Genomic DNA, 26,829 nt, shown 5'->3' with positions numbered 1-26,829 from the left:
GGTCAGGTTAACTGCATAAAAGTCAGTCCTATCTTTATATGGTCCATCATAGCCGGTTAAGCCAGCACTTAACCGACTGGCCCGGCATTGAATTCTTGGGTTTAACGACGGCAGCAGTCAGCAAAACTCTGATCACTGCTGACTGAATATCGGCCCGTAAGTGCTAATTAAGGCACCGCTTACGCATGCAAGTCACACATAACTGCACATGCCCTAGTTCTAGAATTGCTCTTTAAGTGACCACAGAGTAGAAATAAAAACATGTCGAGAAAAACTGAACCGGAAACTTCAAGTCCCCTGACCTTCCCTTGTAGTGCAACACTGGAGAAAAACAGAAATGGAAAAATGCGGGATACAAATGTTACAAATAAATAAATGTTGGGCCTGTGTAAAATGCAAAGTTAGTAGGATGCTTCAACATACAGAATAGGTCGTACAAAGAATAGCAGGGAATGTGCAACAATGCTCAGCTCACTGCTGAGAGATATGACACTAACACAGACCATTTTTTTCTTATGTTTGACAAAACGTGGAAGTCTCTTAGCCAAAGACATTTCAAATTTATAAGTTTGGAGCAACAAACTCCACCATTCCTGACGAGAAGCCAAATGTAGTGCTTTCCAGTGAGAAAAGACCACTTTCGTGGCTAAAGAGAGCATAGTACTGCCAAGCATAGACTCACCAGCATTTAGCATATCAGTAAAACAGTGACCCTTGAAGACCAAAAACTTGTATAACATTGGACCAGTAAAATGAAAGATCTCTGTCAAAGTGAGCCATACACTACTCCAGAAGTTGCGCACACACCTACAGTCAAAGACAAGATGTTTAAGAGTACCCTGCTGCTCCTGACATGACCAGCACAAGCTGGAAACGCAAGGATCGATGGCATGTGATCTAAGAGGAGTCCAAAGTGTCCTATGCGTGAAGAAATAAAGTGATTGTGTTACTGAAGAGGAGTAAGAACCCTTAAAGAGAGAACACCACAGTTGTTCCCAACGTTGGTCGGTAATGGTTTGCTGAAGACCCTCCTCCCAACATCTAGGCAGGCCAACACATTTAACAGAGGAGTGACCTATAAAAAAAGCATAGATATAAGACACGACGTGCCCTGCAGAGTACAATTTCTGAGCTAACTCCAGTATGTGGGGAGAACAATGCACCACGTGGGATGCCACCTTGCTTTTCTTCAGCATGGAACTGCGTTGGAACCACTGAAAGAATTGAGAATCTAGTAGACCAAATTCAGATTGCATGGTTAAAAACGTTTTCCAGCCCTGACTGCCCGACGCAAGAAAATTACCAAGATCCCATATCCCTATACGCTGCCAATGAGACCAGGAAACTTGCCTTTTATTAATTAAAAATTTTGAATTGTTCCATATGGGCTTACGGGTGTGCCCTCTTTTTCCTTCTTCTCTCTTTTTATCTTTTCCATAACCTCTTGTAAACTACCTGAATACTGTAATTTGCTGTATGGTGTATTTGATCAGCAGTGTCACTTGTTGTTGCTTTCTCTCTTACTATGTAAGCGGCATTGAGCCTGCATTGTGTGGGAAAGCCAGGGTACAAATGTAATAAATAAATAAATGATAACATCAATAAAGTATTTAAAAAAGGAAAAAAATTGCAAAGTTAGTAGAGATGCACCCCCCCCCCCCCCCCCCCCCCCCCAATGAACAGAGAAATCAAATACAAAAACAAAACAAAAAAGCAGCAAATGCTCCGTCTAATCCTGGGGGAAACAGGAGCAAAACAGTTTCCCCATTCTGACAGAAAGAGACAAAGAGGGAACAGGAGAAGCTGTTCACTCAATGGTTTATTTATGCTAAGCTCTGGAACATATGATGCATAGTTTATTAAAAATAACAAAGAAGAACAATCCAATCCCTGAAGAAATGGATTCCATTTTTTTAGATTACAAAAGCAACCCAAACGTACCAAGAATGTCAGGATCATTTAAAGACACCAGAGAATCCCATAAAATTCCAACCTGAAAGCTTTTTAATTCCTGCAGCCCCTCTGCACCTTATCCCAACCTGTTCTTACTTTGAAAAGGAGCAGATCTGATTCTCCCCAAGACCCTCCCTGCATGAATCACTGGGATCTTATCCCCTGTACCCTACGCATGCTTCAGACACGTCAGTGCCCAGCCGGCCGGATGGCAAAACTATAAATGGTATTAGCTGCCGGCCTGTGGGAGGGAGATGTGGATATAAAAAGCAGGGAGACAGCGAAGAAGGGAGCAGAAGCAGCTCTGAGAGGACAAGAAACCGGGACAGAGCTGCAAAACCAGCGCACACGGTCTGCTTTTTCTTCGGAGAAAAAGGAGAGGAGGCTTTTCGAAAAACCCTAGGAGAGAGGCAGCAGAACTGATTGAGAAATTCTCCCTGATCATCACAGCTTCCAGATTCCTTACAGAAAGGACTGAGCGGAGATTCTCAATCAGCAAGAAAGAGGACCAGACTGACCTGCCACATTCGAGCTGAACTGTGACTGCCTTTGTGTCCCCTGAAAAAAAGGGACCTTACTGCTGCCAGACCCAAATCTCTCCGAACATCAAGAAGAGAAGAGGTGAAATGATGGCAACCAAGCAGCTTGAGATACTGGGGACCTGCTGCAGCCACCAGGAGCTGCCGACTCACGGTGTCTACATCACTGAGGAGTTCCCTCGGCCCATCCAAGCCAAGGCGCCCAGAGGCAAGCTGAGGAGACCCAGTGAGTCCTGGCTTCAGTCCCATTCAGTCACCTTCGACGAGATCCAGGAGGTGGAGGAGGAAGGGGTTTCCCCCACAGAGGAGGAGAAAGCCAAGAAAGCCTTCCTGCAGTCTCTGGAGGATCTGAGGAGAAGCACCCAAAACCTGCACCTGCAGAGAGAGAAGTTCATCAGCTGTGAAACGAGTCGCAGTCTGGACTCCAGTAGTGACTCCGATTCTGCTGAGTCCTAGTGGCTCTCAGCCTGTCTCTCCCACAGAAATATTATGGCCCCTCCTCGGGGACTTCAGAGGGGAGAAGATCTCTCTGGAAATGAGGGATTTCAAACGAGAAATCGGGCCCCAGCTAAAGTGGTAGTGGAAAAACTGAAGCCGGAGTCATCGTTTCCTCTCTGAGAGGAACTGGTCACCGGTCAGTGACAACTGGGACAGGGAGATTGCTTCAAAAGAGAAGGAGAAGCCCCTCCTGGCCAGGGTCTGACCGTTTTTCACTCTCCGAAAGGATTAAAACAGGTTGAAGGGCTCCAGATCCTGAGAGACATTCCCAGTTTGGGACAGAACATTTTTCAGAGAGACCTGGGTACTTCGTACAGAATTTTTTTCTTTGTGAAATGAAATAAAAGAGCTTTGGATGCAAAAGGACCTTATATTTACATTTATTTATATATTTATTTATTTTTTAACATGAATTGTTTTTGCCTTTAATCAATATGTCAGTGTCAGAAAATGTGATTTATTTGTACAGAATAATAAATAAATACAGAGCTGAACAATGTTACAATGAGATTTTGGCTCCTTTCTCCAGTGTTCTCACAAAGGTGGTTAACAGATTTACTCTGAATTTGAATTAAACTGATCACTAGAGCTGTGCATTTATTATTGAGTATTACTATTTCACCATGGGGGTATAAAGTCTGGCACCTGTAACTCGGACACTAAATGCAATGTTGGTGTGGGGGGGCTGGAATGAGGGAAGCAGGATAAGTGATAATAAAATGACATTACTTTTCTTTATCTCTTCATCAGGTTGCTTTCAAAATAAGGCAACACCTAACACAAATATTCCAAAGGGGTGAATTAGTGAAACCAGTCTTCGGAGACCCCTAACCAGTCATGTTTTTAAGATATCCACAATGACTACCCAAGAAAAATTTGCATGCAGATCTATTTCATGAATATTCATTGTGGATATTCTGAAAACCTGATGGGCTAAGAGTCCTTAGGATTGGTTTGGAGACCACTGTTCTTGCAGAGATGCCAAGTTATCCTGTTCCAAGCTGGAGCATTTAGGACATTCCTGGATTTCTAACCACACCATCATGGTGCATTATGGGATTTGCAGCACAAATTTCAATGGGTCCCACACTGCTATGGGATGTAAGTCCAAAGCCAGGACTGACTGCAAACTCTCCAACCTGGAACTGGGTAACTTGGTATCTCTGGTTCTAGGGAACTGACATCCTATGAACTGCTGTAATGCTTCTGAACAAATACTTTCTATGAAATGTCACTGTTTGCTCCCAGTTCGTGCCCTGTAATTTTTGCTCCTTTTGGAATTAGCAAGGTCTGTGTTATCCAATGACAGCACCTGTTTTCTGCTTCTCAGTTCAGGGTCCTTGTGAATGAGATTATGTCATAGTCATTACAATGGCGACACCTAGTGGCCAAATGTCAGGCTCTCTGCTTCTAGAATTGGAATCCTATGAACAGTCAGAGGACTCAGAATCTCACTCAATAGGTTATTTTGCTGCTATTAAAAAGCAGATTTCTGGTTGGCCTGGTAGAAATTTGACAGATTAGACAACAAGGCATTTGTTCACTTGGAATATATGCAACATATGGGGGGCAATTTTATAACTGGGTACCTTCAATTTGGCACTTAGAAGGCATATGGTAGAAGCCTATTCTATATAGGAAAGTAAGTAGACACCTAGAGCTGGTGTAAATGCAAGCCTCGAAGTACAGCAGGTATATTTGTAAGTTACAGTGTAAGTGGGGCTCCACCTCTATCCCATCTATGCTGCTGCCCTGTGTACTCCCTTGCAAATATATGCCATATTAAGCACTTATTTGCTGAATAGTACTTTGGTAGTATGTGGGCATATACACACATAAATGTACATGCATCATGCATGCATGCATACATGTGAGCACCTAGTGTATGGAATTGCCCCCAAAATGTTCAAAATACTCAGTGCATTCTATATAGAAACAGAGAAAATGATAGGAGATAAAGAGCATGTAGCCCCAGTGTCCTAGAAATCGCAGAGGGATACCTTGAGAGCGGAAGACTCGCCCAGATGCGGTTGGGACCCAGTCGGTGGGAGGAGGGTGCTAGTGTAGAGCACATGCCCAGGTGCAGGCAGATCTGAGCTGTGCTGGGGATAGACCCTCTAAGTAGGTCACAGGGTTAGCCCCAGGTGAGTGGCTGGGCATTTCATGACAGTGGGTATCCTGAAAACCTGACTGGCTAGGTGTGTCCCAAGGATTGGGTTGAGAAACTCTGGTTTATAGAATAGCGCTCCATGTGGATTTTTTTTCAGCACCCAAATTTGGGCACCATTTATTGAATCTAGTCCTTAACCCTTTATTGCCTTTGGTAATAACTGCTCTGATAGTTTGTATCCAGCATATTCTGTTTGGTGCTACGTGATCAGTGAGTTGACAACACATATACAAGTAGGACTCTTCGTTTTGCATTCATTACTTGGTGTATTTATTGGCCCCTGATGCAGACACTTTTTAGCGTCGAAACACGGCAGGTGTCGGGTCGTTATCTCTGATATAATAAAGACTGTTGGACTCACGTCTTCAGTGGTGAATCATCTATTAGTCTCTACTTTTGCCTTCTGTGATTCGTCATCGTAGAGAACTTTTCCTGTTCTATATTTTGGACTTTGGTAATAACTGGCAATTTTATAATTTGGCACCAAGGTTTAGGTGCCCCAATGTCACATGCTTCGTGCCATGATTCCATGATAGAATTCTAGCATAAGTGGGCATTGGCGCACCTAAAGTTAGGTGCCAGCAGTTAATCCAAGTCAATGGCAATTTTAACTGTTGGTGCTTAATTATGCCCTGAAGTTCATGTAACTTACAGTTTAGTATCTCAGAGCCACACCCATGACCTACCCATGTTTATACCTCCTCACACTTCCGCTGTAAGCGTCAGTGCATATGTAATAGAATAGCCCCTGGAATCTCATACCTGCTGATTAGTGGCATCAATCACAAGCATTTAAGTGCTATTCTATAACTTACATGCACAATCGATGCCTATCTTTACACGCCAATTTATAGAATTGCCCTTATGGATTGTAAGCCCCCTGGAGACAGAGAAATACCTACTCTACCTAAATGTAACTTACTATGAGATTCTACTGAAAAGATGTGAGTTAAATTCCTTTCCCTAAAGATCTTCCCACAATTTTCCTGCAGTAGGGAGTGTGGCAGAGGTGCAGTTGGAGGGGGGGGGGGGGGGGAGAGAGAATGCAGCTGCTCCCCAAAAATGGATTTTGAATGAAATGGCACCTATGAGGATTGGGCCTGCAGCCTCACTTCAGCGCCTATTTTACAAAAGGTCTGCTCCCCCTCTGTCAAAGCCTGGCTATGCTTCTGGAGAGTGGTCCAGTTTTGAGCTCCTGGCTGGGGGCTGGATCTGTATACTGATCAGGGGCATTAGCTACTGATTTTACTAGCAGAGCTCCGCTCCCCTCACCCCGTCTCATACTCTCTTTTACCTTCTAAATTGTCTCCTCTGGCTTTCTCCTTTTCTGTTAAATCTTCCACCTCCATTTATGTGTCTCCCCCTATGTCTTCAGCACTCCTTTGTAATTTCACTCCACCTTTCATCTTTCCATCTTTTTCCCATCCCTCTTCTGTTTTCTGTCTCACCCCTTCAAGATTCATTTCTCTATCTTTCCCTACATTCCTTCCATCTTTTACTCTTCCGTCTCATCCATCTTTCTCCCTTGCATCTTTTCCCTCTCTAGATTTTGATCTTCTCCCACCTCTCTTCCTGTTTTCCTCCATTTTATCTCCTCTCTATATTTCCTTCCATCACTGCTTACACCATTCATCTCTCAAACTCTCCTAACTCCATCCATCCATCCATCCATTTATTTATTTGCCAACTTTTTGAAGGAATACACTCAAGGCAGTGTACAGTAAGAATAAATCAAATATAAACAATAGGCAATTACAGCAGTAAAAATATTCAAATAACAATACAAAGAGAGACATAACCGGTGAAGGGGCGGGGAAACCTGTATTATCGAAACAAAATGGGCGTCCATCTTTCATTTCGATAATACGGTCGGGGATGCCCAAATCTTGACATTTAGGTCGTCCCTAGAGATGGTTGTCCTTAGACTTGGTCATTTCTGATTTTCGGCGATAATGGAAACTAAGGACGCCCATCTCAGAAATTACTAAACGCAAGCCCTTTGGTCGTGGGAGGAGCCAGCATTCGTAATGCAATGGTCCCCCTGACATGCCAGGCCACAAACTGGGCACCCTAGGGGGCACTGCAATGGACTTTAGAAAAAGCTCCCAGGTACATAACTCCCTTACCTTGTGTGCTGAGCCCCCCAACCCCCCCCCAAAACCCACTACCCACAACTGTACACCACTACCATAGTCCTTAAGGGTTAAGGGGGGCACCTAGATGTGGATACAGTAGGTTTGTGGTGGGTTTTGAAGGGCTCACATTTATCACCACAAGTGTAACAGGTAGGGGGGGGATGGGCCTGGGTCCACCTGCCTGAAGTGCACTGCACCCACTAAAACTGCTCCAGGGACCAGCATGCTGCTGTCATGGAGCTGGGTATGATATTTGAGGCTGGCATAGAGGCTGGGAGGGGGTTAGTGACCACTGGGGGAGTAAGGGGAGGTCATCCCTGATTCCCTCCAGTGGTCATCTGCTCAGTTCGGGCACCTTTTTGTGGCTTGGTCGTAAGAAAAAGAAGACCAGGTAAAGTCATCCAAGTGTTCATCAGGGATGCCCTTTTTTTTCCATTATGGGTCGAGGACACCCATGTGTTAGGCACGCCCAAGTCCCACCTTCGCTACGCCTCCAACACACCTCCGGGAACTTTGGTCATCCCCTCAACGGAAAGCAGTTGGGGACGCCCAAAATCGGCTTTCAATTATACCGATTTGGGCGACCCTGTGAGAAGGATGCCCATCTTGCAATTTGTGTCGAAAGATGGGCGTCCTTCTCTTTCGAAAATAAGCCTGAAAGTATGGCATAGTATACTACTCTCAGTGTCGACACAATACATAATAGAACATTTTAATTGACAGTGTAGGTTATAAGCAAAGATGGAACATATAGATAGGTAAGAGAGTAAGAGGAGTTAGAAAGTATGTTGACTAATTTAAAGAAAGTTGCACATAAGATCAGAGAGATGATTAAATGTTAGCTAGGGTAGAAATGGATAAACATGTCCTGCTGCAGTATGTGCAGCTTGTGTCACTCTTGGGTATGTGAGACTAACAAGTTAGTTACTTCTTCCATTAAAGGCCTGGTTGAAGAGCCAAGCTTTCACCTGCTTCCTGAAATAGAGATAATCTTGTGTTGAGCCTTTCAGGAAGTGCATTCCAGAGAGTGGGGGCTACTTCGGAGAAGGGTTGCTTGCGGGTATCACTTTGTGTAATGTCTTTTGGAGAGGATGTGGTTAGTGATAGTCCTTGAGAGGACCTTAGTGTCCTTGGAGGTGTGTAGAGGATCATCCTATTCTTTAGGTTCTCTGGGCCTTTTCGTTTAGAGGCCTTGAAGATCAGACATAGAGTTTTAAATTTAGACCTGTATTGTACTGGTATCCAATGAAGATTTTGCAAAAATGGTGTGATGTGGTCACATCGCTTGTAATATGAAATATAAGGCGAAATATGAATGTGCCAGACCCCTTAGAGAACAACTGCATTGGCTCCCACTGAAGGATCGAACTGCATTCAAGGTTTGCACCTTGGTTCACAAAATTATTTACGGAGATGCCCCATTTTACTTGTCAGACCTAATAGACTTACCAGAGAGAAACAACAAAAGTTTATCACGCACTTGCATAAACCTTCACTATCCCAGCTGCAGAGGACTTAAATACAAATCTATACATACATCTAGCTTCTCATACATCTGCACACAACTATGGAATGAATTACCGATCAACATAAAAACAACACACGATTTGACAACCCTCCGAAAATTACTGAAGACTTACTTATTTATAAAGATGTACAAAAAAGATCCCGCATAATGATTTGACTACCAAATTACTCCAAAAACAACTATTATGGAACTCTCCTAATTAGTTTATTTCATTACATCCTCATTACTGAATATTATATCTTGTCTTGATATCATTATGTTATGTTTTATCTATTTATCCACTTCCAATCCTTCATGATATACCTATGCACCTTTATTCTGAAATTATTATTCCGTTAAAATGATTGCTATGATATTCTTATGCACCTATCTGCATCTATATTCTGAAATTCTTATTCTATTAATGTGAATGTCATAACATTTTGTAAGCCACATTGAGCCTGCAAATGGGTGGGAAAATGTGGGATACAAGTGCAGCAAATAAATAAATAAATAAATAAAACTCTCTATTAATCTTGCTGCAGCATTCTGAATCAATTGGAGCTGGTGCAGGCCCTTTGTATCAGACCATTGTAGAGTGCATTACAGTAATCCAATCTTGATGTTATCATGGTATGCACAACTGGGATAATATTTACCTTCTTGATGTAAGGAAAGAGGCAGTGTAGTTGTCGCAAATAGTAGAAGCAGCTCTTGAAGGTTGCTTGGATTTGGGGAATCAGAGTTAGTGTTAAATCTGCCTGTATTCCAAGGTTCCTGACGTGATTTCAGGGGGAGATCATACTTCCCAAAAGAGATTTTGATGTCAGGTATGTATCCACTTGTGTTAGGGACCCAGAGAAGCTTGGTTTTACTTGGATTCAGGCAAAGTTTGTTGTTTTTAGCCCATTCTTGAATTGATGTCAGACAAGTAGTCATTTCTGCCTTTCTGCCTGCTGTTGGTACTTTAAGAACATAAGTTGCCCTACTGAGTCAGATCAAGGATCCATCTAACCCAGCATTCTGTTTCCAGGTCACAAGTACCTGGCAGAGTCCCAAAAAGTAGATGGTTCCATGTTATTTAACCTCAGGGATAAGCAGTGACTTTTCCCAGGTCTACCTTAATAATAGTTTATGGACTTTTCCTCCAGGAATTTGTCCAAACCATTTTAAACCCAGCTACATTAACTGCTTTTACCACTTGTTCTGGTAATGAGTCCCAGAGCTTAACTATTCAGTGAAAAAATATTTTCTCCTATTTGTTATGTGTGCCATTATTTAACTTCATAGTGTCCCCTAGTCTATGCACTGTTAGAGTAAACAATCGATTCACGTTTACCTGTTCCACTCCACTTTGTATCTATGAGCCTACAAACCAGTTTTCAGAGATAAACCTTCCCCACCCCACATGAAGAATCCATGAGAATCCTTTACCTCTGCTTACTTTGAAGATGCAACATAGGAGGGGGTAAAGAATATGTGAAGATCTGAAAATTAATTCCCCGCATCTAGTTCAGCTGGCCCACTCTAACACTGCAGTGGGGAAAATTTTCAAAGGATCTTTTCTGAGGATAAATATTCATTTACCTAGGAAATTCCTTTATTGTGTAATAGAGTGATATAGGAGATACCAAGTTACCCAGTTCCAGGCTGGAGATTTTGACCATTCCTGGTTTTGAACTTACATTCCAAAGCAGTGTGAGATTTGTAGTGCCTGATCCTGCCCATTGAAATCTGTGCTGCAAGTTTCATAATGCACCATGATGGAGCGGTTAGAAATCCAAGACTGGCCCCAAATCTCCAGCCTGGAACTGGGTAACTTGGCATCTCTGTAATATAATAAGGGTGGTTAGTGGAGTGCCTCAAGGATCAGTCCTTGGGTAGATACAGTTCAACATGTTCACCATGGGTAGTAGGAAAAGTTTTGCATTTTTGCAGATGACACTAAACTCTGGGACAGTGAACACTGTTGAGGGAGTAGACAGAATTAGGGGGTGACATAAGAAAGCCATAATTCTAGGTTTCTATAGTTTAACAGTTTCTAGCTCCATCCAAACCAGAGTTTCATTCAGACCTACTTTACTTAGGACCCCTTTTACCAAGCAGCGGTAAGCCCAACATAGGCTTACCGTGAGCTAAACAGGAAGTACCACTGGGTTACCACAGCAGCCCAGCAGTACTTCCCACCCCTAGCCCGCCATCATATCCAATGCTTCAAAAATGTATTTATTTTTGTAGTGCCGGAGTGTACCTGGTATTAATCGTGCAGTGCCATGTGTTGCCTGGTTGCCGCCACCTCAATGGGAGCATGGGAGCCGTTACCGCCACCTCAATGGGTGGCAGTAAGGGCTCCCCCTCCGAAATGGCCGCACAGCAAGTGCTTTACTTGCCACATGGCCATTTCCTGCAGGAAAGAGAGACTTTCCTTTTACCCGCTGCGGTAAAAGGGTGCCTCAGCGCGCGTGAAAAACACATGCTGACGCCAGCGCAGGCCCCCTTTTGCCACAGCTTAGTAAATGGGGCCCTTAGTACTTGGTTGAGGACATGCACCAGAACCCTGTGATCTTGCACCCAAATTCTGGCCACTAGCCAGCTTATAATCGAAAGTGATCGCCAGCCATCTTCCAACACAAATCGGGAGATGGCCAGCAATTTCTTAAAAGTGGCGAAATCGGTATAATCGAAAGCGGCATTTTTGACAGCATCACCGCTTTCCCGTTGCTTCGCCGGTGAAAGTTCAAGGGGCCGTGTCGGTAGATTAGCGAAGGCAGGACATGGGTGGGCATGGGCATGGCTACCAGATGGCAAGCTTTCGCCGATAATGGAAAAAAAAAGCGGCGTTAAGCAGTATTTCGCCAGGTTTACTTGGTCCTTTTATTTTCACGACCAAGCCTCAAAAAGGTGCCCCAACTGACCAGATGCCTTAAGATGGCGACCTGATCAGACTCCTAGCCAGAGAGCTCCGCAGAGGACCACCGGGATCGACTAAAGATCGCGACCCGGGAGGCCCCCGTCGAGGACAAGGAGGTGGAATATCTCCTCTAGAGCGGGGACCGCCAAAAGAGGAAGCTGAAAGCGGAGGTGGAAGAGGAAATTCACCGGGCTATCACAGGAAGACGAGTGAATCGGGCCCTTCCACGAGGCCGCCACCCGAGCACTATCCCAGGATCAACCCGACTCAGGCCTACTGACCAGCGTCCGGCGATTTCGCCACATCCTGAACTACAACAGGTACGCCGCTTAGGTCAGGGGAACAAGCGAGAGGCCCGTCGAGATCAGACCGACACTGAAGCTGACTGTCCGGTCAGACGCACAGCGCGAATCACCGATCGAGTGCCTGCGAACAAAACCCCGTTAACTTCGAGGAGGTGGAATATCGGACGAGACTGTAGTCCCACGAAAGACGAACAAAGCCTGAACACGGAGACCCGGAAGCACCGAAGCCACGTGGAAGACGGACACTGGTGCTGGAGCCAAGACCGGGATCACGCCGTCCACACTACCTCTTCCCTCGATTCACACCCGCACTGCACCGTCTCGCACAAATTCATCCAGCGCTGAACGCCACAGATACAAACGCCGCTCCCTAATCACTGCCCAATCTCCTGAACTTGCAAAGAAGCGAGGAAATCTGGCAACGGACAACGGAGAAAGATGAGACAAACACGGCGGGAAGACGATCAAAGCAAACGGGCAAAGAGCACCACGATCACCAACACAGCACGTAATAACTACAATAACTGCTGCTTAGCTTGCTTTAATTGCATGTACTGCTTCTAATTTAACTTAAAGTCAATTCTTTGCTTTGCTTAAATTGAAAGCTTTAATGTAAGTGCCTTGCTTCGCTTAAAGACAAACTATAGAAATAGCTCTACACTTGCACTGCTAACAGCTTAATTTTAAATGCAATTTATATAGCTTTGTACTTGCACTGCTAACTGCTCAATTTAAATGCAATTTATATAGCTTTGTACTTGCATTGCTAACTGCTTAATTTAAATGCAACTTATATAGCTTTGTACTGCAATGCGAATAGCTTAACTTAAATGCAACTATCTCACTTGATCAGTGTGAAATATTGGTAAGCTTAAAAGCAACTGTAAGCCTACCTCGCTTTAAATGTAATTCACTTGAATGGTTGCCACAGAGTCTTAACCACAGAGATGAACACCAGCATAACACTTTTAACTATTCACTGTCTCACCGTACTCTCACACGTAAACACATTCCACAACCAACACAACAATAACCCCACAGCTCACAAATCACACAGCACTCACATACACACAATGCCCACTCTAAAGAACATTCATTACAACCCACCCATAACACACCAACCTAGCAACAACTCACCAAACCAAAGATACTACAACCAACCAAAAGGAAAAATCTCAGAAAATGAACACCACCAACCAAAAGGAAAAAAAATCCCGGAAAATGAATACCACCAACAAAAAGAGGAAAGTAACAGCAACAATAAATACAGTCACCGAATAAACAGACAACTAATAAAAATAAACACAATTAACCACCCCACAGAACTACACCGCTCAATCCAACTAGGATACATCAATGCAAGATCAGCAGTAAGCAATTCAATAGATATACTAGACTGGATCACCACAGATAAGTTAGACCTTCTATTCATCACAGAAACCTGGTTCCAGAGCCCCACAGACCCCGCCATCCTAGAAGCGTGCCCACCAGAATACAAAATCACCCACTGGACAAGAAATGGAAAAAAAAGAGGAGGCGGAATAGCTATAATTTACAAACAGGAATTCACTATCACAATCACGGGTGAATCTACCTCACCACAACTTGAACTCGCCTCGACAAGAATTAATCATCCAAACCTAATAGGACACCTTAATGCAATCCTATTTTACAGACCACCGGGAAAATGGCAAGACTCCCAAACACAACTCATGGACTTCATCTCGAACACTTGTGTATCTGCCTCAAACATCCTTATAATAGGAGACATCAACCTACACCTTGAAGACGACACCTCAACAAGCACACGAGAATGCAAAGAATTCCTAAATCTATGGGATCTACACACGCCATACACGCAACCAACACACAAAAAAGGACACACACTAGACATAATAACACACAAATTTGACCCGGACCAAACTATCATACTTACAGACACTACATGGACACCCACACTATGGTCAGACCACCATAAAGCAACTGTCTCTCTCTACTGGCGAAAAACACACACAAACACAATCAACAAACATGAGCGAACAACATACACCACGAGAGGAAAAATAGACCCCACAACATTCTGGCAACAGATCTACCAGAACGAATGGACAACAAGTGCTAGCACCATCCAATTCCTCCAAGAATGGGACGATCTATGCACAACAACATTAGACAAAATCGCACCAATCCAAACTAGAACATCACACAGGAAAAAAGCAAATCCATGGTTCAACGAAGAGCTGAAAAAACTTAAAACACAAGTCAGAAAACTAGAACGCGCATGGAACAAAAAGAGAGATGAACAAACACTAAATGCCTGGAAACTACTCCGGAGGAAATACAAATACACCATAAGACAGACTAAAAGATCACACTACAAAACAATAATAGGACCAAACTACAATGACACACATAAACTCTTCTACCTTGTGAACAAACTTCTAGACACCACACCAGTTACAAACAACAGCAAAGACATACCAGATGTTGACAACCTTGCGAAATACTTCAAAGAGAAAATCATACAACTACGACTTAAAATACCCACCAGCCCTATCGAATACGTCACACTTCTAGAATGCCTAGACCCGGAAGCCGGAATATACCCAGCAGACAGAACCTGGACCGACTTCGAGTTAATATCAGAAGATCTCATCTCGAAAACTCTAAAAAGATACGCCAAATCCCACTGCAAACTAGACATATGCCCAAACAACCTTATGAAATCAGCTCCTCTACAATTCATAACAGACCTAACGAACCACGTAAACTTTATGCTACAAAACGGACTTTTCCCTAAAGAAAAAGGAAGAATTTTACTCACCCCAATACCTAAAGACACAAAGAAAAACGCAAGCGAATTAACCAACTACAGACCAGTAGCATCCATACCACTAACAACCAAAATAACCGAAGGAATGGTAACTAAACAACTCACAGATTATCTAAACAAACACTCAATACTGCATGATGCCCAATCAGGATTCCGGTCGAATCACAGCACAGAAACAGTACTGATTACCCTCATGACTAAATTTAAACAAATGATTGCAACCGGCAACAATATACTCCTCCTACAATTCGACATGTCAAGTGCCTTCGACATGGTCGACCACGGAATCCTACTACACATACTTGAATACTTTGGTATTGGAGGAAATGTCCTAAACTGGTTCAAGGGGTTCCTAACTCAACGATCATACCAAGTCACATCAAATTCAACCACGTCTGCTGCCTGGACACCCGAATGTGGAGTACCACAAGGATCTCCCCTTTCACCAACCATTTTCAACCTAATGATGATCCCCCTGGCGAAACTCCTATCGAACCACAACCTCAACCCATATATTTACGCCGATGATGTAACTATATACATCCCTTTCAAAAAAGACATTAAAGAAATCTCCAGTGAAATCAACTTAAGTCTACACATCATGAACACCTGGTCAGATGCTTTTCGCTTGAAACTAAATGCAGAAAAAACTCAATGCCTGATACTCACGTCCCAATACAACACGAAAGAATTCACCGCTTTAAACACACCAACACTAAACCTTCCAATCTCAGAGACGCTAAAAATCCTTGGAGTCACGATCGACCGCCACCTAACACTCGAAACTCAGGCAAACAACACAACCAAAAAGATGTTCTACTGCATGTGGAAACTGAAAAGAATAAGACAATTCTTCCCAAGATCCGTCTTTCGTAGCCTGGTGCAATCCCTCGTTCTCAGCCATCTGGACTACTGCAACTCACTATACGCAGGTTGCAAAAAGCAAATACTGAGAAAACTCCAAACAGCCCAGAATACAGCAGCCAGACTCATCTTAGGAAAGCCAAAATATGAAAGTGCAAAACCCTTACGAGAGAAGCTACACTGGCTCCCACTTAAAGAATGCATTACCTTTAAAGTATGCACATTAGTCCATAAAATCATTCACGGTGAAGCCCCAGCCTATATGTCGGATTTAATAGACTTACCACCAAGAAACGCCAAAAGATCATCCAGAACTTTCCTCAACCTCCACTTCCCTAATTGCAAAGGCTTGAAATACAAAACACTGCACGCGTCAACCTTTTCCTACATGAGCACGCAGTACTGGAATTCATTGCCACGCAACCTGAAAACGATTCAAGAGCAAAAAACCTTCCGCAAACTACTGAAGACCCACCTCTTTGAGGAAATTTACGGAAAGAACCATAACACATAAAACCGCACTCACTGTCCAACAATGCATCACTACAGCCACTCTGAATTCCCTTCCCCTACCTCACCTTCTCATCTCCCGCAAACTTACCTCACTCATACCTGTTTCCCTCGGGTTCCCTCCAGTGTATCGCCCCTCTTAGTTTCCCGTTCTTTCCTTCCAATGTCTCAATGATCTTTTCCATTATTATATTCCTTGTTAAAAAACTTGTCTCATAACACCTCATAATGTAATCCATAACTGAGCTGTAACAAAATGTACTTCCAGTCTTCATAACGTACTGTAAGCCACACTGAACCCGCAAAAAGGTGGGAAAATGTGGGGTACAAATGCAATAAATAAATAAATAAATAAATAAGATGACCACTGGAGGGAATGGGGGGATGACCTCCCCATACTCCCCCAGTGGTCACCAACCCCCTCCCATACTAAAAAAATAAAACTAAAAACCTTTTTTGCCAGCCTGTATGCCAGCCTCAAATGCCGTACCTACCTCCATGACAGCAGAATGTGTTGTATCGTCTGACAGCCTTTCCGTGGTTGCGATGTGGCTCTCGGGTGAGTGTGACACCTTTTCTGTTAGGTGCCCTGCAGAGTCACATCAGCAATGCATTGTGGTGGGTGTAGGGTACTGGGCTCTACTCCCATGGTGCTTTCCCCCCCTGCTAACTGGGTCAGAGTGTGCCCTGTTTTGTTTCCTGTTGTAGTCCATGCGGTAGTGGCCATTTTTGTAAGACAGTTTTAGTTCCCTTTCCTGTGTTACCCACGTTAGAGAACGTAGTTCTTACCTTGAATGGTGCTGAAAGAGGGCATTGTACACCACTGTGCCAGCTCTTACCTACTGCTAATCTTAGTACCAGGGGACTCTTTGCCAGTGGGGCACAACCTCTGATCTGCAGTTAACTGTGAGTAAACGTGGTTATTTCAAGAAAGGACTTTTTCAGAGAGATTAGTCTTCAGGTGTGAACTGGTGTGCCAAAGTTATACAGCAGCAATAAGTCCTAGAGGCTGTATGCAGGTCCCTGGAGCAATTTTAGTGGGTGCAGTACATTTGTGGGTAGTGGGTATGGGGGGGGGGTTGGGGGGCTCAGCTCCCAAAGTAAGGGAGCTATGCACGTGGGAGCTTTTCTGAAGTCCACCACAGTGACCCCTAGGGTGGCTGGTTGGTGTCCTGGCATGTCAGGGGGGCCAGTGCACTAAAAATGCTGGCTCCTCCCACGGCCAAATACCTTGAATTTGGCTGGGGTTTGAGATGGCCAACATAACTTTCCATTATTGCTGAAAAACAAACCCGGCCATCTCAAACCCAGCGAACTCCACGGCATTTGGCCGGGCTAAACCATATTATCGACAAAAAAGATGGCCGGCCATCTTTTTCGATAATACGGTTCTGGCCAGCTGTAGCGCCGCCGCCAACATAGATTGCTGGCAATCTATTTGGCTGGCGACGTTTGATTATGCCCCTCTAGGTGTCACCATTGCAATTTCTATCATCCAAGAGCCATGAACAATACCTGGGCAACAATTGTGTCCAACAGTAAAAGACAGACATGTTTTGATAACATGGAGTTTGATTAACTTTAAAAGGAGCAGAAATTCTATAGGAAATCAACAGAGAGCAAAGAGCTTCTTTTCATAAAAAGTATTTATTTGTGTAGAAATGTCACTGCTGCTCATAGACAATCATAGGAAAAATGCAAAAACAATTTTCATTCCAAAAACCTATAAACATAAGGTGGTCATCAAATATATATTATATGTCATTTCATTAATAGAAAACAATTCAATCAAAACATTAAAAATATTATCTAAGTAAGAAACAGCCAGAGCCTCTGGATAATGTTTTTTCCATGCTCAAAATATCTCTCAGCATCTGGTCCCTTGGAGCTGGTTTAATCCCTCAGGACAGAGTGAGAACCAAACTCGAACCCTGGTTTCTCTTTTGGAGCAGCTTCTCTGTCCCACTTGCTGACAAGTTCTCAGGGAGAATGAAAATGAGTCCAGTGTTAGACTTTAAGTACATCTGCAGCCAAAGACCCTTCTTCTGAAATAACTTCACACATTCCTACTATGTGACGAGAATTCCATTATCCTTCTCTGTGTGACAGGCTGAGGGTTACTAGTGCAGCATTCGAGTGACTGGAGTCCAGACTGTGACTCATTTTACAGCTGATGAACTTCTCTCTCTGCAGGTGCAGGTTTTGGGTGCTTCTCCTCAGATCTTCCAGAGACTGCAGGAAGGCTTTCTTGGCTTTCTCCTCCTCTGTGGGGGAAACCCCTTCATCCTCCACCTCCTGGATCTCATCGAAGGTGACTGAATGGGACTGAAGCCAGGACTCGCTGGATCTCCTCAGCTTGCCTGTAGGTGCTTTGGCTTGGATGGGCTGGGGGAATTCCTCAGTGATGTAGACACAGTGAGTTGGCAACTCCTGGTAGCTGCAGCAGGTCCCCAGTACCTTTGCCTGTTTGGTCGCCATCATTTTCCTTCTTTTCTGCTTGATGTTCTGAGAGATTTGGGTCTGACAGCGGTAAGGTCCCTTTTTCTCAGGGGACACAGACAGAGTTTTGCAGTCACTTACAGCTCAGCTCTTCCAATGTGACAGGCTCTGATCCCTCTGTCCCAGGCTGCTTCCTCCTTGTTGCTGATTGAATATCTCTGCTCAGTCCTTTCCCTGCTGATCAGGGGAGACTCTCAGCTCTGCTGCCTCTCTTCCAGGGCTTTGCTAAAAGCTGCCTCTCGCCTTCCTAGAACAGTCCAAGAAGAAGCAGATTGTGTATGCTAAATCTGGAGCTGCTCTCCCACTTTCTCTCCTTCTCTCCAAGAGCTGCTTCTGCTTCTGCCTCCCTCAAGCTGCTTCCTTGCTTTAAATTCATATCTCCCTCCCACAAGCCGGCAGCACAGTGACAACTAATTCCATTTATAGCAAGTCATCCGGCAGAGCTGGGCGCTGACGTATCTGAGCCATGTATAGGGTATTGAGGGGTAAGCCCTGCTAAAGGAAATCCCAGAACATCATGCAGGGAGGGTCCTCGGGAAAATTAAGACTGGTCCTTCTAACAGGTGGTGTGGAGGTAGGGAGGTTGCTGCAGGAACACTGAATCTAAGTATATTTTAGTTTAAGTGGGTTCTATGGGATTTGCCTGTACATATAATTGCCAAGATTTAAGAATATATAAATTGCCATAATGGGTCAGAATCTGGCCCAGTAGGCCAGTTCAGGTCATAAGTACCTAGAAGAGTCCTCAAAAGTAGTAAGATTGCTACTTAGATCTGTTCTCATAATCCAGGAAGAACTTTGCACTCTTCCAATGTTTAATATAAGAATAGCCATACTGGGTCAGACCAATGGTCCATCTAGCTCGGTTTCCTGTTTCTACAATGGACAATCCAGGTCACAGAATCCCAAAGAGAAGCAAGATTCCAGAATCCCAAAGAGAAGCAAGATTCCATGCTACTATTCCTGCTCTTTTTAGAGCTCTCCTAGTATCAGCGCAAGAGAGTTGCCTTCTTTTGATGCCCCAGAACTGTGGAATCAGTTTTGAATTGACATTGAGGCAGAGGACTCCTAAGAATTTTAAGATTAAATTGAAAACTTAATTTTTTCAGAGCGCATTTGGGATGGCAAGTCTGGATTCCAGCACTTTCTGAGGGGCTTCCTGAGGAAAGTTCTGCCTGAATGAGTTCTTGACTGTTGCAATTTTATAATTATGCAGGGTTTTTTTTTCAATTTTATTTGATTGCATTGTAAATGCTCAGACCTTGCTTGATAGAATAGTATATATATCAAGTTTATTAAGCTATAACTATACTTACACCCAGGATTAAGCAGTAGCTTTCCCCAAGTCTACCTTAATAATGGTTTATGGACTTTTCCTCCAGGAATTTATCCAAACCATTTTTAGACCCTGCTACATTAAGGGGCCCTTTTACAACACCATGCCAATCGGGTACTAGCGCTGTGCTACTGAAGGATCTCGGCGGTAGTGCCTGCCCCCTCCACACACCATTTCTGGCTTGCTAGCTTTTTAACATTTTCTGTGCCGGGGACTTACCTGGCAGTAATCAGTCAGCACTGCATGCTGCTTGGTTACCACTGGGTTAGCGCAGGAGCCCTTCCCGCCTCCTAAACAGGTGGCAGTAGTGGATGCCTCAGGGAAATGGCCACACAGCAAGTGGTTAACTTGCCACACAGCCATTTCCTTTAAAGCAAAGCAAAACAAGACACCTTTTACCCACTGCAGTAAAAGTGGGCCTCAGTGCTTTCACCATTTCCTCTGGCAATGCATTTCAGAGCTTAACTCTATATATTTTATCCTGTTTGTTTTAATACTGATGGAATCATTCATTGTTTTTGGAACCATACTGCCAACGTGTATTGAAGACAAACACACAGTGCTCTAAAATGAATAGTTCACAGAAATTCTTTCTTTCTTTCTTTTTACTTTTTTTTAAGGATTTCAAGTAATTATTATAAGTATCCACTTGTACTAGAAACAAAAGAAGAATATATCATAAATCAACTTAAAGATAAATAAGATAAAGTTATAAAAAGAAATAATAATACAGATATACATCTCTTCTTACATTAGACCACAATTAACACAGTTCTTTCCTGACCAGAGAGTTTACCATCCTTTCCAGTTTGCCTGTCAGTATTCTATGGGCTTCTAGTGCAATTGAATTTGGCTTCTGCTGGGCCACTGTTTCATAAGCTTTCAATCACAGCTACATCAATTCTTTATTCACCACGCATCTGGTCCTGCCACTGAAGTAACAGTCCTTGCTCATGAAACACTGGCTGTGGCTCCTTCCAGAATCCAGCACACCTAAACCCTACCTGGCCACTACAGTGGCTGCAAGTTGTCCTCCCATGGTGCTCTGAGTGCTGCCTCCACCAGCATCCCCAGACTCAAGAACTGCAGGTGGGTCTCTCCCATGATGGGCTGCAGCACTGCCACTGAGCCACCAGGTGGCACCAAGAGTTTATTATCCAAAGGTGCAGAAAGGACTGGTTGAAGAGAGGTAAGCAATGAGCTGAAATGAAAAGAGGTATTATTGAAAGAGCAACACAACTTTTTGTTTGAAAAAAATAATAATAATTTCAAAGCGGCAGATGTAGTTGAAAAAAAATAAGGCACAATGATTAGAAAGCAAAAGATACAAGGGATCTCATAAAGACGAACACATGGGAACATATCCAGAGACAGGGAGAGCTAAAAGAGTGAGGGGCAAGACTTTTTTTTCCAGTATGTGGATTAAACGAAGCTGGACAGAGCTGATACTGGAAGACTAGGATGTAGAGATCAGGAAAAAGGCAAAATGCTAAACAAATACTTCCATTTGGTATTGACTGAAGAAGGGATTGGTGATGACCTGCTAGTTCTTAGTGGGTATGTATGGTAATGGGGTGCATGGCAGCCATGTATCACATGTCTGTTATATGATTGTTTTGAGTGCTGTTAATTGTTTATATTTCTGATACTCTATCATGTTCTTTCTATCATTAGGATTCATTTTGCTAGTCTCCAAGTTTGCCTCATTGATTGTATTTATGTTTATATTTGGTCATTGTATTATTTATATTGTTAACAAAATTGTAAGTTATGACAAGATGTACCTGCTGTACATTGCCTTGGGTGAATCTCTATAGAAAGGCAGTTAATGCATCTCAATAGTAAATAGATCAATAAATAGATAAGAGAATGTTCTTATGAAAGCAGATCGGAGCATGGCCAAAACCATGGGGCTGGATGGGATATTAATGGAGGCCAGAGAGGTTCTGGTGGGTTTCCTACATGACCTGTTCAGGTACAATCTATGTGATGTCATTGTGTGAAAATTTAATGTAGACTTTTCTGAAGGACTGGATGCTGAAGTATCTGGGAGCCAATGGGTTTATTGGTCTGAGACAGCATGATTTTATCAGAAGGCAACCATTTCAGATAAATCAGATTGATTTCTTTGATTGTATCACAAGAAAATTAGATCAAGGGTGAGTGCTGGATATGGTACAATTAGATTCCAGTGTAGCTTTCAATAATGTTCTATATAGGAATCATATAAACAAATTGAAGTTTAGTACTAGGATTTAGGGTATTAACTAGATAAGAAACTAGCTGAGGAACAGACAGTAGGTCAGGGGCTGGTACTGTAAATGGAGTTCACTCTGAAGAAGTGTAACTCATGAGTGGAATGTCACAGGTCTAAGTTCTGAGGCAAGTTCTTTTCAGTCTCTTCATGCGCAATATGGCAGAGGAGCAAGGAGGAAAAATTCTTTTTCATACTATGGAGTGAACATGCTTGAGGGAGTACACAACATGAGAAGCGATCTAAGAAAGCTTGAGGACCATTTGGCATTTATGTTTCAACTAGTAAAAAAGCCCCGTTTCTGATGCAAATGAAACGGGGGCTAGCAATGTTTTCTTCTGTGTGCATGTGGGAGTGTGTGTGTCCCTGCCCTTTGGCCTCTCTCCCCTCCCCCCTCTGAGTCCTTCACTGTTACAGAGCCAGCGATTTGATTTCGTGCTCTGCTGTTTTCCTTCACTGACTGTGTTACAGAGAGGGCGGGGCAGACACTCATAGGGAAACCGGATATCTCGCCCCCTTCACACTTCCGCCTGGAGGCTTCATAGAACGTTGGTGTTGCCTTTTATATAGAGAGATATTAAATTCATTGAGTTATTTAAAGTGCAGAAATTCAAGGGCGTGACACATAATGGGGGTGAGAGACTATGAGGCAATGATATCTGATGACTTCAAGGCAATGAAAGAGTGTGACAAGATGGTGTTCAGAGCTGGAGGGATTCCAGGGTGCCCAGGGAGCGGCAGAACTAATAAGAGAAAGGAAGGAATTGGGCCATAGTACAGATCATGGTGAGACCCCATGTCTAGCTCTGGGGGGGTCATACATCTACAAGGATATCGGGAGCAGAGGTGGCCAGACAAGGGCTATCAAAATGCTGCAGAGTCTGCACCTGAAGGCAGACTAAGCAGCATGATGTCGGGGGGGGGGCAGATTAGGGGCTCAAACGTTAATTTGGGGAGGGTCATAAGGCTAAAGGTTCACCTAGGGCACCCAAAACCCTTGCACTGGCCCTGCCCTGGATGTTTTCCCATTTTAGTGTCTAAGTGCAAGAAGGAGCAGTTTTGATTCTCCCCAGAACCCTTTGCTGCATGAGGTGCTGGGATTTCCTTCAGTAGATTTTACCCCTCTGAACTGTACCTATGGCTCAGATACGTCAGTGCCAAGCCCGGCCGGATGGCATGCTATAAATGGTATTAGTTGTGATTCAGCTGGCAGCCTGTGGGAGGGAGATGTGGATATAAAGCAGAGGAGCAGCATGAGGGGAGCAGAAGCAGGAGCAGCTCTGAGAGAGGAGAGAAACTGAGACAGAGCTCCGGACTCAGCACACGCACAATCTGCTGTTTTTGGGCTGCCTGGAAGAAGACAAGGAGCAGCTTTCAGCAAAGCCTGGGAGAGAGGCAGCAGAGCTGGGAGCAGAGAATCTCCTCCTAGATTATCAGGGAAAAGACAGAGTAGAGATTCTCAACAAGAGGCTGGGACAGAGGGACCAGAGCCTGCCACATTGGAAGACCTGAGCAGTAAGTGACTGCAAAACTCTGTCTCTGTGTCCCCTGAGAAAAAGGGACCTTACTGCTATCAGACCCAAAGCCAAACATCAAGCAGAAAAGAGGGGATATGATGGTAACCAAGCAGGCTGAGGTACTGGGGACCTGCTGCAGCTACCAGGAGCTGCCAACTCACTGCATCTACATCACTGAGGAGTTCCCTCGGCCCATCCAAGCCAAGGCACCCAGAGGCAAGCTGAGGAGACCCAGTGAGTCCTGGTATCAGTCCCATTCAGTCACCTTCGATGAGATCCAGGAGGTGGAGGAGGAAGGGGTTTCCCCCACAGAGGAGGAGAAAGCCAAGAAAGCCTTCCTGCAGTCTCTGGAGGATCTGAGGAGAAGCACCCAAAATCTGCACCTGCAGAGAGAGAAATTCATCAGGTGTAAAATGAGTGACAGCCCGGACTCCAGTGACTCCGATTCTGGTATCTGAGTTCCAGTGGTCCTCAGCTTGTCAAACACAGGATGATGACAGCCCTTCAGGATTATGCGTAACTTCAGAGGGGAGAAGATCTCTAGAAATGAGAGATTTTAAAAGAGGAATGTTTGCAGATCCCTGGATGCCAAGCTACTTAAACTGACACTGGACTCATTTTCTCTCTGAGAGGAAAGTAATCACCAGTCAGTGACAGCAGGGACCTGGAAGGCTGCTCAAAAGTGAACAGGAAGCCCCATTCACAGTCTGACTTTGGCTTTCACTGTGCTGAGGATTAAACCAGCCTGAAGGGACCAGATCTTGAGAGACATTTTCAGCTGGGAGCAAAGCATTTCTGGGTGTTTCCTAGATATTATTATTCTGTGATGCTTTATTATAGAATTTTCTATTTATACGTACTGAACACTTTGGTTTTGTACTTTATATCTTTTATGCTATTTTGTTTAATATCTGTATATATTTTTAAATATTACTATGAAAGTCGATAAATAAATATGTTTTATTTTATAACTGGAGACCCCTCTGTGATGTCATTATCTGGTTTCTGTTCTTATCTTCTTAACACAAGATTATGTAGAAGATGAATTTTTCCCTGGGTTTGGGTGTCCCCTAAGTTCTGCCTGGTATTACATTTCAGCTGTCTAATACCAGAGAGAACTTTAAGAAGGTTGATTGCATCTACATCTGACTCCATCCCCGGATAGAACAGTGCACTTGTTCTTAACTAAATCTGGAGGTCATTTACAGATATTAATAATAAAGAGAAAATGAGACAGTTTAGTTATGAAGGTTATAAGTTTATTTACTTACCAAAGTAATATACAAGTGGCATGTACAATCAATTAGTTATAGGAATATAATACCCCAGCTGCACATAGGTACTTTCTGGGTTTTAGTCTTATGTGACATATTTTACCACTCAAGGGTATACATGGGAAAGCAATTGGGTAATTTGCCAATTCTATTGCACTACATTGGTTTCCCCTTGAGAGAGAGCAGCCATGGCCGCCCCTCTAACTTGAAGCAGGAAGTACACCGATTTTTATAGGTTTACTCAGGATACGGGTAATATGACAGTAATCACATCTGACTGGATCTATGTTAATGTCATGGTTAACACTGATTGGCTATGCTAATGAGTAGCTCCAAATCTTAAAAGCATGTTTTTCATCTTTTAGCTTCAACCACAAACTTTTGCAAGCCCCTTGCACCTGGCCTTTCCAAAAACAACTGTTACCCATATATTGCTACATCTTCCTGAGGAGCCATCTGTGTCTTGTTTTTGAGGTTTTTGCACCCTAGCTTCTCCCTCATTTTGCTGCATGATGTGTCCCAATAGCTCAGGAGCTTGCTGGAACTTCAGAGTTCAGATAACGGCTAAAGGCCTGTACTTTTCCTGTCATTTTTAGATCCTGAGCCTTAAGTCAGGCCTGGGCTGTCAAATAATAATATACAAAGACCTGGGTGTCGACTAATAGAAAACTTCCTTGCTATAGTTTATAGTTTATTTAAGATGTAATATGCTGCCCTTCCTGCAAACATTGCAGGGTGGTTTATCTCTCTATATAAAACGCACCTCCAACGTTCTAATGAAGCCTCACTTTCCCCAACGTTTTAAAGTGAGGTGGCAGAGACCGCTTTTTGCTCCATGAGTGTCTGCCCCGCCCATGCGTCAAACGTGATAACGTCGCGGGCGGAGCACAGACACTCAACGAAACGAAAAAGCGATGCCTAAAATGACATCCCATTAGGAGACACACTATCCGCCCTTCAAAACGCCCCCACCCCCCAAAGTCGCCGCCCCTCACCAACCCCCCCCCCCCAACATTGCCACCGCTACCACCAGGACCCCCCCTACCACCAGGACCCCACCCAACAAATGGCGACCCAGGCAGGGGCTGCTGCCCACCGGAACTAATCCTCCTGGAGCCGATTGAGGACTTGCAGGGAGATCCCGGTGCCCCCCTCGCTATTTCCAGTCCCCAAGCAGAACCCCCCCCCCTCCACCAAACAGTGACCCGATCTCTATGAATAATGCAGGCATGAAGGGGGAAGAAGTCAGAGAAGGAAGACAGAAGGTAGCGGCAAGGCCAAAAAAAAAAAAAACAACACGGAGAGGGGGTGTGTAGCTCCGCCCTCGCGTCACAACACGATGACGTCGAGGGCGGGGCGGAACAGACAGTGGCGCCGAAAGAGGACTTGCAGGGAGATCCCGGAGCCCCCCTCGGTATTTCGGGTGCCACGGCGGAGTAGTGACGAGGACAAAAAAAAAAAAAAGAGAAAACTGTAGATCCGCCCTCGCGTCAAAACGCTATGACGTCGAGGGCAGGGCGGTAGAGAGAGCGGCACCAATAGAGGAATTAAAGGGACATCCCGGTGCCCCCCTCGGTAAGCGACATCATCACCAAACAGAACATACCCTCCCAGCAAGGGGGTAAACGGGGAAAGCCTGCCCCATCTCTTTCCATAACGCAGGCATGCAGGAGGAGGAAGTCAGGGAAGGAACACAGACCACTTAACAGAGGGAAAGGGAGGTG

General features: G+C 44.1%; 3 protein-coding genes across 3 annotated transcripts; 2 read left to right on the top strand and 1 right to left on the bottom strand.

Moving 5' to 3' along the window:
* The first annotated feature begins 2,265 nt into the window (after positions 1-2,265).
* Positions 2,266-3,405, top strand: LOC115467968 (uncharacterized protein C11orf96 homolog). Its single transcript, XM_030199476.1, has one exon. The coding sequence runs from the start codon at positions 2,580-2,582 to the stop codon at positions 2,946-2,948; it is 369 nt and encodes a 122-aa protein (XP_030055336.1). The 5' UTR covers positions 2,266-2,579; the 3' UTR covers positions 2,949-3,405.
* A 14,908-nt stretch (positions 3,406-18,313) lies between these two features.
* Positions 18,314-18,706, bottom strand: LOC115469641 (uncharacterized protein C11orf96 homolog). Its single transcript, XM_030202434.1, has one exon. The coding sequence runs from the start codon at positions 18,704-18,706 to the stop codon at positions 18,314-18,316; it is 393 nt and encodes a 130-aa protein (XP_030058294.1).
* A 4,903-nt stretch (positions 18,707-23,609) lies between these two features.
* LOC115467967 (uncharacterized protein C11orf96 homolog) lies at positions 23,610-24,390 on the top strand. The gene has a single exon (XM_030199475.1). It carries the CDS (start codon positions 23,927-23,929, stop codon positions 24,287-24,289), a length of 363 nt encoding a protein of 120 aa, XP_030055335.1. The 5' UTR covers positions 23,610-23,926; the 3' UTR covers positions 24,290-24,390.
* The last annotated feature ends 2,439 nt before the right edge of the window (positions 24,391-26,829 follow it).

This window comes from Microcaecilia unicolor, chromosome 4, assembly GCF_901765095.1.
Source record: "Microcaecilia unicolor chromosome 4, aMicUni1.1, whole genome shotgun sequence".
In the NCBI taxonomy this organism is placed as follows: domain Eukaryota; kingdom Metazoa; phylum Chordata; class Amphibia; order Gymnophiona; family Siphonopidae; genus Microcaecilia; species Microcaecilia unicolor.
Note: the sequence above shows the minus strand (reverse complement) of the source record. Positions and strands in the feature narration are given on the sequence as shown.

Excerpts from the sequence above, each read along its gene's own strand:
- LOC115467968 (XM_030199476.1), top strand. The coding sequence starts at position 2,580 with ATGATGGCAACCAAGCAGCTTGAGATACTGGGGACCTGCTGCAGCCAC.
- LOC115469641 (XM_030202434.1), bottom strand. The coding sequence starts at position 18,706 with ATGATGGCGACCAAACAGGCAAAGGTACTGGGGACCTGCTGCAGCTAC.
- LOC115467967 (XM_030199475.1), top strand. The coding sequence starts at position 23,927 with ATGATGGTAACCAAGCAGGCTGAGGTACTGGGGACCTGCTGCAGCTAC.